This window comes from Ranitomeya imitator, chromosome 2, assembly GCF_032444005.1.
Source record: "Ranitomeya imitator isolate aRanImi1 chromosome 2, aRanImi1.pri, whole genome shotgun sequence".
In the NCBI taxonomy this organism is placed as follows: domain Eukaryota; kingdom Metazoa; phylum Chordata; class Amphibia; order Anura; family Dendrobatidae; genus Ranitomeya; species Ranitomeya imitator.
In genome coordinates, this window is record NC_091283.1 from 439,390,471 (window position 1) to 439,405,627 (window position 15,157).

The following is a 15,157-nucleotide window of genomic DNA, read 5'->3' on the forward strand; positions in this document are numbered from 1 at the left end:
AAAGAGAAAGACAACTTATAAAATGGCACAAAACATATAGAGAATTAGGAACTGATACTACAGCCACTACTACTAAAGAAAAGTGGAGAAAAAGCAATGATGAATAGGGGACATAGCAAAGATAACACTGGTCTACAAGAAAAAAAAATTTCTGGCATGGACTTTAAGAACAGTTTTAGACTAATTTGAGGGTGCTGAATTCAAATCTGATCTTATAATTTCTCTATCATATCACGTTTTTGCGCTGTAGGTATATAGCCCATTTTCATGAATTCCATGATAAATATAAGTAGTGTATGAAAAGTGCCGGTTTATACAGTTCACTAAGGTAAATTTAGTTTTCATTTAGTCTCCCAATAAATGTGAGAATATCTTTGTTTTCTTTGAACAGGCATAATTCGCATTTGTTATGATAACACCCTAGTTTTCTGTGCTACTGGAACAGTAGAGCTACAGCAGAGCATTGGGTGAAAACTGAATGGCCTCAGCGACAGAGTTTGGCATCTGGCGATAAGAATGTCATCAATGATCCTAGTGGATAGGAAGGACATTGTCTTTCCTCCCTTACACATAAAACTTGGATTGATGAAGCAGTTTGACAAAGCGCTCAATCACAGTGGAGGATGCTTTAACTATATATGTTCAACTTTTCCTGGTCTTAGTGAAGAGAAGAAAAAGGTTGGAATATTTGATGGACCTCAAATAAGAACACTTATGAGAGACCCAAATTTTATCACATCAATGAATGAGACAGAAGAAAGAGCTTGGAATGCATTTTGTAATGTGGTGCAGAATTTTCTAGGGAATAAGAAAGCAGACAACTATGAAGAGATTGTGGAAGAGCTACTAATGAGTCTGCGAAATCTTGGATGTAGAATGAGTATCAAGATTCACTATTTACACAGCCATTTGGACTTTTTTCCAGAGAACCTTGGGGATGTGAGCGAGGAACAAGGGGAGCGTTTTCATCAGGACATTAAAACAATGGAAGAACGGTATCAAGGCAGGTGGGACTCACATATGATGGCCGACTATTGCTGGAGCTTGATGAGAGACAACCCAGAAGCTGTAATCACAGATCAGCCAAGAAAAGAAAGTTCAAATAACTGCCATTTGTCATTCATCTGTGTGCCATATATATGTGTGTTTATATTTTGTAGTTTAATTCTGTAAGCATATTTGATTTGCTGTACATAGACTTTGTAATCTTTGCTATTCCTTGATTAAAAATGTAGTACCGAAAATCATGTGTTTTTATCATAAAACATTAGGAGTAATTTTCATCAAAAATTGAAAATATCTCGAAATCCTGATGTGATAGCCAAAAACGGAGTTCATATTCGTAATCAGCAGCCAAAATTGACTTAAAATATGTTTTAAAACCTCTTGCCAGAAAAATTGAGTTGACCAGTGTAATGGATCTGATTCATCAAGACCAGTGTTGTTCACACTCTTCTTGATGTACATGTCTTCATGAATCCGTACAAGCGGTGTATACTGCACTTTGCCACAAATCTTACTCCAGTTCCTGATGTAGTAAGGTTTTTGGCACAGCGAATGCCCCAGCTCGTCATGAATTTGACGACCAGCGGTCACCACTCCCCCTTCCGCCTGATCTTCACCTACTTTGTTAGAGCTGGATGAAAATTGCGTGAGAACGCCAAAAGTCGGATCGTTATTGCGCAATCTCTACTTGTGCCAAAATTATGTAAATTCAATAAAATCCCAGCACTCACATTTCAATGAACTCCTCTTTAATCCAGCAAATCAATAAGACGCGTTTAAGTCCATCTCAAACTTTCATCAACAATAATGAAACCATAACACATCATTTATAAAGAGGCAAGAAATGATATTACATCATAATCATATGCAAGGATAATTGCGACAAACTTAAGTGACTTGTCATAGTTTTTTCTGGCCAGATTACTGGCGTAAAACCTTTGATGAATCAGGCGTTATATGTCCTGACCCTACCATTGAACTTTTTAAATGAGATTCATCTATTCAAGAATGGGAAAAACACCAATACGTTAAAATATACACTTTATTATGAAGAGCTTTGTTTACCAATTATTACATTAAATCCAGAGATTACATATTTCACACAGGAAAACGTATTATAAAAAGGAGTGGCAAGCGGTATTCAAATAACTAAAGAAAAGTAAGAAAATTACAGGAATTCTGCATGCAAAGAATTCATCATTACTAGTGATGAGCGAATATACTCGGGACTCGAGATTCTCCGAGCACGCTCGGGGGTCCTCCGAGTATTTTACAGTGCTCGGAGGTTTAGTTTTCAGTGCCACAGCTGAATGATTTACATCTGTTAGCCAGCTTGATTACATGTGGGGATTCCCTAGCAACCTAGCAACCCCCACATGTAGTTATGCTGGCTAACAGATATAAAACATTCAGCTACGGCACTGAACACTAAATCTCCGAGCACTAAAAAATACTCGGAGGACCCCCGAGCGTTCTCGAGAAATCTCGAGTACCGAGTATATTCGCTCATCACTATTCATTACTTCTACATTTAGTGAGTTTTTATATTACATCCCTCAAAGTATTGTTCCCCCAGAATAGATATTTATCTCCCATGCACAGGATGAGTGATAATTGCCTAATTGTTGGTGACCCATGGCTGAATCCCCATTGATCACTAGAATGGGAGTCTCCATCAGTCCCATAGCCTTTGAATGGAGCAGTACTACACATGCCCTGTTTTCATGTTTGTGATGGCTCCCCATCAATCCAACCTGTTCATTGGAAAGATAATAAATGTTTTTTTTTTTGTGAGAATACTCATTTAATTTTTAAACTTAAAAATAAAAACCAAATATATTTTTTTAGTGCACTCAATGTCAGTCAGCCTTGTAGAAAGCAGTATAAAAAAATCATCATTAATACACATTTGTACTCCCATGACATTCAATACTTATTACAAAACACCTTCACATTCACTATCTTCGTGGAAGTAAATGTTAGTGTTCTCGTATTTCTTTAGTGCCCCATATTCAATATGCCCTTTACACAAGCCTAGTTCCCCCACCCAAGATGTCACCATCCCCTGCATTTATTGGCATAGCATACTATTGGGGTTGGTGGTTAATATAAAGTGTCCGCTATAGAAACACTATTTTTCAAAACTCATTACAAATACGATGAACTTTTCAATAAATACATGAAACATGCAGAGATTTACAATGAGTCCATATGCAGGAGCCGGCGTGATCACACATTCAGATCTCTGCATTAATATAAGGAGGAAATATGGTTATTTGTATTCACCGCAGCTAATATGTTTGTTTGCTGCATGGCTGGAATGTAGACAGCAGAAAGCTCATACAGAAAAGAAACTAGGGGCCCGATTCATCAAATAGTTGCTGTCAGTTTTCTGATTTAAAAAAATGCCTAAAATTTTGAAAAAAAAAATGTTTACACAAATTGTAATTGTGCAAAAAATGTTATGACTTTTCAGAAAAGTTTTACAACTTTATTGACATTTTTATGGCTGGTCAGCAATTTATTTGAAAAATGGGTGGAGCTCTACTAAAATGGATGGGGTCAAGTGCATCCATTCAGAGTCATCGATTTGTACTCCAGTCATTGTTTTTTCGTGCTATATGTATTTTTAAAAAAATGTTAGCCATGATTTCATTTTTTCAAATCCTGATTTTTTTCTTAAATAGCAATATTGCAATTTTCATACTGGCCACTGGAGAATTTTAGATTCATACTTCCTGCCATTTCAGGAATAATTTTCAGCATTCTCATAATCAACAGAGGTAGGATTACAATAACAGGTAATACCCCTATACACATCTGATAACATATGATTAATCGACCAGTCATAATATGCGGATCACAACTGATCATGCTCCCCCTTCCTGCACAGTAACCTTTGCACACATTTATTAGATACTTCATTAATAAAAAAAAATAGGGCTGGAGGCTGACCATTACGGCTATGTACATGTGTTGTTTCCTAAAACAAAAGAATGCATGAGCCTAAAAAGAACTCCAGTGGCCGGTGTGAAAATTGCAAAATTTCTATTACACAATACACATTCAACATATTATGAGATTTGCCTATGCAACTTTGAAATATTTCCTTTACCATCAATGTGATGAATAACATTCCTAAAGGGGTAATCCGGTATACTCAAATACTGTTTCTGATTGAGATAAATATATTATGTTAGTCAGATTAGAACATGTTTTGAAGGAAACTGGTTATCTCATTTCATTTCCACATTCAAAATTGGTGCTACTGATTTTCCCTACATTAACAACTTTTCTCTTGCCACCCCTTAGTCCTTCATATCATCTTAATAGAACTTTGCAGATCATCGGCCTGTAATTGAGCACTGAATGGTCCAGGGTGCAATTCAGGACCATGTTCAGCATCCTATGTGAGCCTATTAATGCCACCCCTTTGCTTTTGATTACTTCATCAGTTGCACAGCCTTAAAGATCTAGCACTAGCGCATGCACAGAAGTCAAGTGATTCCACTGAGTGGAAAAAGTTGCGCATGCGCTGGTCTTCTGAACAGAAAAGGAATAGATAAGGTTGTAAAGATAATGTAGGAGACATCATCCACAGCAATAAAAAGCAGAGGTGTGGTATTAGCGGGATCACATCGGGTGCTGAGCATGAACACCCACCGGACTACTCAGAGCTTATTAGCATTCAGACCAGTGATCTTGAAAAGACTTTCCCTTTAAGCTCAATTTCCCTAATCAATATGTATGTATTGCAATATCCACTTGATATAATGTAGTCTGTGGTCTATTCTAGGGCAGCATTGGTATACCCTCTGTCTACAAACCCAGTCTATGATCACCAGAAGAAGAGACTTGGAGAGAACATGGTAGAAGGCCACTCCAGTCCTGATAGTGGCTTCATTGTGAAGGACATGATACCCTGGCCCTGATACTATTGAGTATTGTTAGTGAGACACTCTTATATCCAGGTGCGCATTTTGAAACTCTTTCATAAAAGACGAAATCCACCCAAACAACTCTTGTGAATCTTGGTCTTCTGCTTCTCCAAACGTTTGCTGAAAGACAACAAAAAAACAAAATGGTGGTAATCATAAACAATGGGGGTAGCACATCATGGTTGATACCAGTTCCAACCTATAGAAGGCAGAACCTGCAATAATCCTGGAGGATGTCCAATTTATGCACTTGTGTGTGTTTTTTATGGTATTTTCCACCTATAGGAATCTGTGATAACTTCCTGATGTCTTGCAGTTTTTTGAGCATTTTGTGTTTTGCTGTAGATATACTGCAATATATACTAACTTTATTATTATTGATGTTGAAAAAAGTAATGGCCACTACTGGAGAAATGTGGTATTACTTAAAGTATATACCAAATATTATATGGACAGGCCTGCTCATTTTCTCAGAAGCAGCTGCTGCTTCAATTAGGTTAATTTTTTTTAGAATTTTTTTAACCATTTTGCTACTGGTAAAGAATAATAATGTGCCTTTGCAGAGGAGGAACATGACAATACTGAGTAATAAGATGGTGCTTCTGCCCATGGGTCAGTCCCTCCTTCGCTATACGTCTACGCTTGCCAGTCCTGCAAGCTTTTTTCCAACTGCCACTTTCACTATCAATAGACATCTGTAGATGAGGCCAATGGGAGATTTCTATCCCCGTTCCGGCCTTGCTTTTGTAATGTGCTTCTCTCCTTTTGATCCACTGCTGTTTCCATGTAAACCAGATAATGTGTAGGAAAACATTGGATGATTCCTCGCCCTATACATATAGTCATGAAGGCAATAAATAGGGGTTGTGATGTAAAAAGATGCCCGGAGTCATCTGCATAGTGGAAACTCTCATAATTAGAGATGGGCGAACCTGAACAGTAAAGCTGGGCGTCCATACCGAACATCTACTATTCAGGCACAGACACTGAACATGGACTTCACCAGGAAATCCGTTTTACTGTTTGGATTTGGCTGCCCAAACACTGGGTGTTTGTCAGGCTCATGACATCGTGGCAAACACCGCTTCTGATCAGTGCCGCCGGTCAGAGCGCCGCTGTTCCCACGCTGTCAAACGACAGCGTGAGCGCGTACCTGTGATCAGAGGTATAAAGTTTACCTCCGGACACTGGTGTCAGCTGATAGGACTACTGCTCCCATCATCCGACACCTACTGCCGCTAATAACAGCGAGAGGAGAGGCTGATGGGAGTATTCATTAGCCGGCTCCTGTGCTGTAAATAAATAATGTAAAAACAAAACGGCGTGGGTTCCCCTGTATTTTTGATAACCAGCCAGATAAAACTCACAGCTGGGGGCTGCAACCCTCAGCTATCAGCTTCAGCAAAACAGGTTATCACGAATAAAGGGGTCCCCACGCCATATTTTTCAATTATTTAAATAAATAATTTGAAAAAAAAACAGTATAGGGTTCTCCCCATTTTTGACAACCAGCCTTCCTAAAGCAGACAGCTGGTATTATCAGGCTGGTAAGGGGCCATGGATTTTGCCCCCCCCCCCCCCCCAGACTAAAAATAGCAGCCCACAGCGGCCCAGAAAAGGCACATCCATTAGATGTGCCAATTCTGGCGCTTTGCTCAGCTCTTTCCCCTTGCCCGGTAGCAGTGGCAAGTGGGGTTAATATTTGTGGGGCTTATGTTACCTTTGTATTGTCCGGTGACATCAAGCCCACAGATTAGCAAAGGAGAGGCATTTATAAGACACCTATCCATTACTAATCCTATAGTTGTATGGTAAATAAACACACACATAATAAAGTATTTTATAAAACAAAACACACTTTTACTTTTTTATTTAAAAACTAGATGGTGGCCCGATTCTAACGCATCGGGTACTCTAGAAGATGCATGTCCACATAGTACATTGCACAGCCCACATAGTATATTGCCCAGTCATGTAGTATATTGCCCAGTCATGTAGTATATTGCCCAGCCACGTAGTATATTGCCCAACCACGTAGTATATTGCCCAGCCACGTAGTATATTGCCCAGCCACATAGTATATTGCCCAGTCACGTAGTATATTGCCCAGTCACATGGTATATTGCCCAGTCACGTAGTATATTGCCCAGCCACGTAGTATATTGTCCAGTCACATGGTATATTGCCCAGTCACGTAGTATATTGCCCAGCCACGTAGTATATTGTCCAGTCACGTAGTATATTGCCCAGTCACGTAGTATATTGCCCAACCACGTAGTATATTGCCCAGCCACGTAGTATATTGCCCAGTCACGTAGTATATTGCCCAGTCACGTAGTATATTGCCCAACCACGTAGTATATTGCCCAGCCACGTAGTATATTGCCCAGTCACGTAGTATATTGCCCAACCACATTGTATATTGCCCAGCCACGTAGTATATTGCCCAGCCACGTAGTATATTGCCCAGCCACGTAGTATATTGCCCAGCCACACAGTATATTGCCCAGCCGCGCAGTATATTGCCCAACCATGTAGTATATTGCCCAGCCACGCAGTATATTGCCCAACCACGTAGTATATTGCCCAGCCACGTAGTATATTGCCCCGCCACATAATATATTGCTCAGCCACATAGTATATTGCCAAGCCACGTAGTATATTGCGTAGTATACTGCCCAATCACGTAGTATATTGCCCAACCACATAGTATATTGCCCAGCCACGTAGTATATTGCCCAGCCACATAATATATTGCCCAGCCACATAGTATATTGCCCAGCCACATAGTATATTGCCCAGTCACGTAGTATACAGCACAGAGCCACATAGTATACTGCCCAGTCACGTAGTATATTGGCCAGTCACGTAGTATATTGGCCAGTAATGTAGTATGCACCATAACCCTGCAGCATGAATAGTAAAAAGATCTAATGTTAAAAAAAAGAATTAAAATAGAAAATAGTTACATACTCACCTTCCGAAGCCCCCAGATCGAAGCGGCCGGTTACCGATGCTCCTCGCGTGCTCCGGTCTGAAGTGTGCATTGTGGTCTCACGAGATGATGACGTAGCGGTCTCAGGAGACTGCACGTCATCATCTCGCGAGACCGCAATGCATGGAGCGGTCACCGGGGCGTTGCGAGGAGCATCGGTAACTGGCCGCTTCGATCCGGGGGCTCCGGAAGGTGAGTATGTAACTATTTTTTATTTTTTAATTATTTTTAACATTAGATCTTTTTACTATTCATGCTGCGTAGGCAGCATGAATAGTAAAAAGTTGGTCACACAGGGTTAATAGCAGCGTTAACTGAGTGCGTTACACCGCGGTCAACGCTGCCATTAACCCTGTGTGAGCGCTGACTGGAGGGGAGTACAGAGCGGGCACTGACTGCGGGGGGGGGGGGGAAGGAGCGGCCATTTTTCCACCAGACTGTGGCCGTCGCTGATTGGTCGCGGCAGCCATGACAGGCAGCTGGCGAGACCAATCAGCGACTTGGATTCCATGACAGACAGAGGCCGCGACCAATGAATATCCGTGACAGACAGACGGAAGTGACCCTTAGACAATTATATAGTAGATAGCAAACACAGTTTTACTCATTTAATGCCTATTCCATCGAAGATCTCATCTTCTGTAACAAGGCCAAAAATAAAAAACAACCATATCCCTCAGCTCTCTGGCGTTCAGTCCCACGCTTTACTCCATGTCTGGGGAATAAACAGTTTTCAACCTGTACGGAGCCAAGATGCGACCGTCCAGGTTGATAACCACTGGTGACTGAACTGCTGCAACCACAGCCTCAGTGACCCGTGGTGGCGTCATCGAGATTACCTCCGGTCACTGAGGCTGCGTTACCAGCTGGGCTGAACTGCCATGACCTCAGTGAGATCACGCTAGCACCGTGAGAGTTTTTCTCTCATGACATGACATGGTTTAAAAAAAAATAGAACATATCTTAAAAATTGGTTTGAAATGACAGAGATATGAAATTATGAAAACTGTTGGAAGAAAATAGCGCAATAGGATTTTATCCGAGATTAAGCAGTCAATGCAAGGTAAAAGACTCACCAGACGTAGCTTAAGACAAGCATTGGAAAGATTTGCTACTGCGGATCCACCAGGGACCGGCCCTTGGGAATACAATGTAGGAGAACGTGGTCAAATTCTGCGCTGCTGAATCATGTAGTCCAAAGGTATTGTTAAAAAGTGGTCTTTATTCAACGCGTTTCTGAGTTTCAAAGAACTCCTTCATCAGGAAATTCTTATGTGGTATATCCTGATAAAGGAGTTCTTTGAAACTCAGAAACGCGTTGAATAAAGACCACTTTTTAACAATACCTTTGGACTACATGATTCAGCAGCGCAGAATTTGACCACGTTCTCCTACATTGTATTCTCTAGAGATATGAAATTGGCATGTAGTTGTTACTCAGGCTATGGCATATTGTATTCTAGGCATATTCTTGCATTACATGGGCAGATACTTATGCACATAGCCTCTTTAGGAAGAGGACAGGAACTCTATTGGAAGAAGCAATTCCAAAAGTCAGTATCGACACATGACTTGGGATAAAAAACCAAACCAGACACTCCAATTGCATACCTGTTCTTCGGAGTGCAAAATCGAAGTTCCTACTTTAGGAAGGTGAAATGCCCTTAATTGGAGTCTAAGGAGGGGCATTGTGATATGTGCCAAGCTGGTGTAAGGTGACTAATAGGCTATGCAATTCTCCACTGGAAATTTATATATGCAAATAACCTCTTCAGAGAGGAAGAGAACATGAACAATAGACACATTTTGGATGGGCAGTACACTAATTTTAGTAGCTACAATGCAATACTTCATTTATACTATAGAAAAGAATCAACCACATTGTTCCCTCATAGATTACAGCTGGTCAATAAGTGACACCCTGTAATCAGTTTGTGCTCAATCTTTAGTGAGAGCTGTTCTAAGGAAGAAGGAAGCATTTTATGGTATGGAGTATGGAATCATTCGTGAAAGTGAAGTCACAAGTGAGGTAGTCAGATGGGCATTTGACATCTTTGACTTTGTAGTTTCATCACAATTGGAGAACCTCAGGTTAGTTGGGGTTTGTTTGAGATGGAGTTGGTTTCCATAAAAAAAATACCAGATATGAATATTTCTGCAGGGTCAAACATCTCTATAATAATAATAATCTTTATTTTTATATAGCACTAACATATTCTGCAGCGCTTTACAGTTTGCACACATTATCATCTCTGTCCCCGATTGGGCTCACAATCTTGAATTCCTATCAGTATGTCTTTGGAATGTGGGAGGAAACCGGAGTACCCGGAGGAAACCCACGCAAACACGGAGAGAACATACAAACTCTTTGCAAATGTTGTCCTGGGTGGGATTAGAACCCAGGACCCCAGCGCTGCAAGGCTGTAGTGCTAACCACTGCGCCACCGTGCTGCCCTACAATAACCTCACATATATTCTACTCTATGTGATATTTACCAAAACCTCAGAGTATAGCTTCTTCATTTCAGCAGCTTTCTTGGTGAGGTCGGCGTGCTGGGCGTTGTAAACTTCTACTGTTTCCTAGGATGAATAATATGAGTTTGGTGAAAAGATAATTATTTTGCACAACTTCATAGCGATTAGTGCATTATCTTTCAAGGGCATTTCCAGTGTCATTGGATGTCTCATCTCCACCACATGATCTTTCAAAATCACATGAACTTAAGTTATGATCAGTCTAAGCCCCAGTCATGTTGGAGGTGTCCCTTTAAAAAAAAAAAGAACCATGGCTGTAATGTACTGTGGGCAAATCTCAGTATAAACGAAATATTTGTAGTCACATATATTCATTGTCTTCAAAGGGTTGTCCAGCCACAAAAAAAAAAGTTCTTCAGGGTTTGTTCTACCACAGAACTTAAGCTTCTTCCAACTTCCTGTGTCGGCATCATAATAGAGAAGGGAGCTGGCCTGGCTGATGAACTGAGTCAGACAGCCAGCCCCATTCTCTATAACAGCCGATGCTCAGACAGAGAAGGATGGCTGCATGAGTCAGTTCTTTAGCTGAACAAGCCCTCATATCGGTCTCTGCATTAGCTGGAAACGAGAAGAGGACAGGCTAGTCTAATGAACTGAGCTAGACCGCTGACTTCTCTGTCTGTCCATCAGCTGTAAAAGAGAAGGGGGCTGAGCTATGCAGCCTGCCTCATTCTCTGTCTCTGCCTTAGCTCTAATTTAGATTTGACTAGGCTTGGCTAATGAACTGGGAACCCTTCCTTGTCTGTGCATGACTTAGAAAATGGGGCTGGTTGTATGGCTTAGTTCATTAACTAAGCCTAGCTCCTTCTCCATCACTGATAATACAGAGGCAGAGTATGGGGCTGGTTGTATGGCTTAGTGCAATAGCTAAGCCAAAGAATGGGTCTGGCTGTATGGCTAAGCCATGCCCCTTATCCATCACAGATCATGCCGCGACAGAGAAAGGGGCTTTATAACTTAGTCCCTTAGCTAAGTCATCCCCCGTTGTCATTATGGCTGATGCAGAGACAAAGAATGTGGCTGCCTATTTGGCTTAGTTCATTAGCTGTCTCTGCATGATCTGGTTAGGGGCTGGGCTGACCTAATTGAGCCAGATAGACCCATTCTTTGTCTCTGCATTAACCGTAAAGAAGAAGGGACTTGGCTTAGTTAATGAACTGGGCCAGATAGCCCCCTTCTCTGTCTCTGCATCAGCCATAATGGCAAAGTGGACTGGCTTATTGGATGAAGTGAGTTAGGCAGCCTTCCCACCACTAGTTGCATGCTACCCTAGTGTGAGAGGATGCTCCGTTGCTGAGTCTGATGTGGAATGGAATGGCGCCAACTTGGGGTATTTTAGTAATCGTAAATAATTAGAATTTTAAAAACATTGAAACAACTGTTTTATATGGGTCAAAAATCCCTGTAATATTCTAGGCTCTCTCCTCTCCACCCCGTATAAGTCCACATATAATATATGCAGTAATAACTAGAAAAACTACTTACCTTTAACTGCTTCATAAACAGCTCTTCCCTCGGCGATGGTTTGGGGTGTTTACTCTTGAAAGATTTCCGGTACTGGTCAATACTTTCTAACTGCTTCGCTAAAACTATCAAGAAAGAGATTTTGATTGATACATAATAATAAAAATAATAACAGGAAAAACATGACGAAAAGTAGGAATAAGCATAATAATAATTTAACTTTCAAAAAGTTACAAAAATAAGTTACATTGAAAAGATTTCAGTAAATTAAGAGGGTTTTCCCATAACTGGAAAGTCAAAGGGCCTGCCCAAAATAGCTGAGGGCTTTACTTGTCTTTTTCTCATAGCCTCATACAATGGATGGAGTGGAAGCCGAGCATCCAGCATTCAGAAAGTTATCCAATATCTAATGGATGACTTGTGATTTTGAAAAAAAAATCCTTTAAATATATTAATTCAGATTTTTATTAGAAAGATAAGTTTTTCTGTTAAAACAGACACTAAAGGGGATTTTTGGTTTTAGAAAACTCCTAGCGCATAGCGGAAGATTGTTCTAAAAAAACAAAAACTATTCTTTACTCACCTTACCCCTGTCTAACACCATCATGTCTTCTGCTCCCGTTGTCTGGTATTGGCTGCAATGCTGATGTCATGTCTACAGCACTGCAGCCAATCAGTGAGCTCAGTGGCCCTGAGTGGGGCATTTCGTCAACTCGGGCAGAACTACTGAGCTCAGTGATTGGCTGCAGTGCTGTAGACGTGATTTCTGCCCCACAAATAACAGACACTGGCAGAAACTCAGTGCTGGACCTGGGAAGGGTTTATAAAGCACAGTTTGCAGCAGGTGGACAGGTTTATTCTGACACCAGAAAACCCCTTTAATAAAGGATCCTAATCCTCATCTAGGTTCAGAGCTGTCACAACCGTCAGCCCTGGGAATTACAAGGCTGATGAGGAAATGATAAAGGTAGCACCACCCATGTGTCAGTCAATCCCTATGGAGGAATATTCTCCGATCCCAATCATTAGGGATCCTTTTGTATCAGCAAGATTACAGGAAGCACACAAAAGTTGGAAAAGGATTAAAGGGGATCTTTGGTAGACCATGTCGTCGTTGCATCATCTTTGCGAGAGCAGTGTAATGCTTAAATTCTTCTGTGGCGGCGCTGCAGGGAAACTGAGCAACATCAGTATACTACTGGTTGCTGACGATCTTAGCAGCAGGACAATATGTGATCTTCATGTCATCTAGGGACAAAAAGGGATTATTTATATTACACAGTAGAATTACTCACCATCGTTTGCAGACTTTCAAGTTGCCGATATAAAGTAAAAGAGAAAGTCACCGAGTAGTGGCCTTAACTTTTTGCATTTCTCACATTTGAGCAACCTGGAGACGTTCCTTAGGAGTAATTATATTATACTTGACTGTTGTCTGTTTAGCAAACAGGCCTTAAAGTGACGAGTCGTTTAGCTCAGTAACAGCGGAGTGCATCGATTACGGCTAAACAGCGAGGAATCAATAGAAGTCTTTTTATGCCTGCAGTCCGCGCTCTGCTCTACGAGACAGAGACTGAGGAATAACAATGAATCCGAGCTCTCTCAGCTTCACCAGTTACTTATGGGGCTCTATAAAGCCCATCCATCTGTAGAACTCTACCTCTCCCCTCCTGATTAATGACTAGAACAAAATTCCAGTGCAATTAGATGTAATGAGACCCATCATGTGCGCATCAGATCCCAGGAGATGTACAATTCATTAATGACTTGTGTCCCTGTTACCTGATCTGCCAATAACACTGTAGTTGTACATATTAGCACAGGAACAGAACTACCGTACTCTAAGCAATGAAATATTCAAGTATCAGTACACTGGAGCACACACAATAAGCACACACTTTTTATTTTTTCCAGCTCACACAGCTTTGCAGTGTAGATCAGGACAGAGTCAGCAAAGCCATCTCTAAATCATTAACTGACTACCAGATCACACACAATAGACTGAAATTTCTTGCCTTATGCTCAAATCTCAGTCTATATAGAACTAAGACGGGATTAGCATAGTAATCTCGTTATCATTCAAGGATTTGGGCGAGAGAGTCGGCTTAGTATCATTTGAGGGTATGGTCAGTATAGTCATTCACAAGGATTTTCCGATGGTTACCGGCTGTAAAAGCAACCCATCAGCTCTGTGTGACTGCATCAGGGACAGCTCGCGGCACTTAAATGCCACTGTCAGCAATTGGCACATGTAAGAAGTTAAGGGAAAGTGCACTTGTTGCTTTTTTGTTGTTGTATTGTTTCTGTCCAGTTTTATCATAAAACCTCAAGGATTTCCTACTTCCCGAAAAATGTAATGAGATTCCTGAATTCTCCTGCACCCACTGCTTATTTTTTCTTTGGTGATTTGCAGCAGATTTAAATCTACAGCACGTCAATTCTTTAAGTGATTTTGATTGATTGAATTTTGAGCATTCAAATTTCACCGATAATAATGAGTAGGGCAAAATCCGCATGGCTAAAATGCACATATTTTATGCTGAATTTTTCCTGATACCACATCAGGATTAGCAGCAACATTTTCTTGTGCAAATCCTGAACATGTGCATAAGGTCAAAAATTGCATCCAATACATAACATAATAAATGATCATCCATTATGATGCATCTTAGTCCCAGTCCCCATTCAAATGAATACATCTTGGACTGTACTATACTATATTCTATTTAAAAGCAGAAATAGCTACTGGACATGTGAACAGAGCCTTAGAAAACATATAATATTGTCATTGGAGGGGGGGGGGGGGGGGTCCGCAGAGTCGTCTCCTGATCATTATCAGGTGGGGGATTTAATGACTGATGTATGTTCTGCTGTAGACACATACTAATTTCTGATTGTTTCTCTCCTTACTTGCTCTGGTTTCTGCCTAAGGATCTGTATTACATTTTAGTCTATTAATATTTTCTTTAGCATTAGCTACTATCCATTGCAGCTACCATAAAGCACACAAAACCTGCTACACGGCACACTTTTCACAGTAATTTCTCGGTATACTTTTTGGATGTTATTGTATTTTTCCTCTAACAATGTCTTTTCTTTATTAGAAAAGGAATAATAATTTTTCTTAATAGGCTACAAAGTCATCACATTCTTGCATAAGCAGATTTATTATCTTTATGAAGCCTAGATCAATATCTAAAAAAAATAACGAATGAAAATC

The 15,157-nt window shown here is 40.6% G+C and overlaps 1 protein-coding gene across 2 annotated transcripts in view; it reads right to left on the bottom strand.

Annotated features, from left to right (window-relative positions):
• Nucleotides 1-2,424: 2,424 nt before the first annotated feature.
• Nucleotides 2,425-15,157, bottom strand: part of LOC138664323 (formin-H-like) — a 268,459-nt gene continuing 255,726 nt past the window's right edge. For both annotated transcript variants that reach the window (XM_069750931.1, XM_069750930.1), the window contains 3 exons: nt 11,959-12,062; nt 10,435-10,518; nt 2,425-5,063 (listed from right to left, as the gene is read on the bottom strand). In XM_069750931.1, the coding sequence (XP_069607032.1) occupies nt 4,953-5,063; nt 10,435-10,518; nt 11,959-12,062 (299 nt within the window). In that variant the 3' untranslated portion in view covers nt 2,425-4,952. The remainder of the gene's footprint in view (nt 5,064-10,434; nt 10,519-11,958; nt 12,063-15,157) is intronic.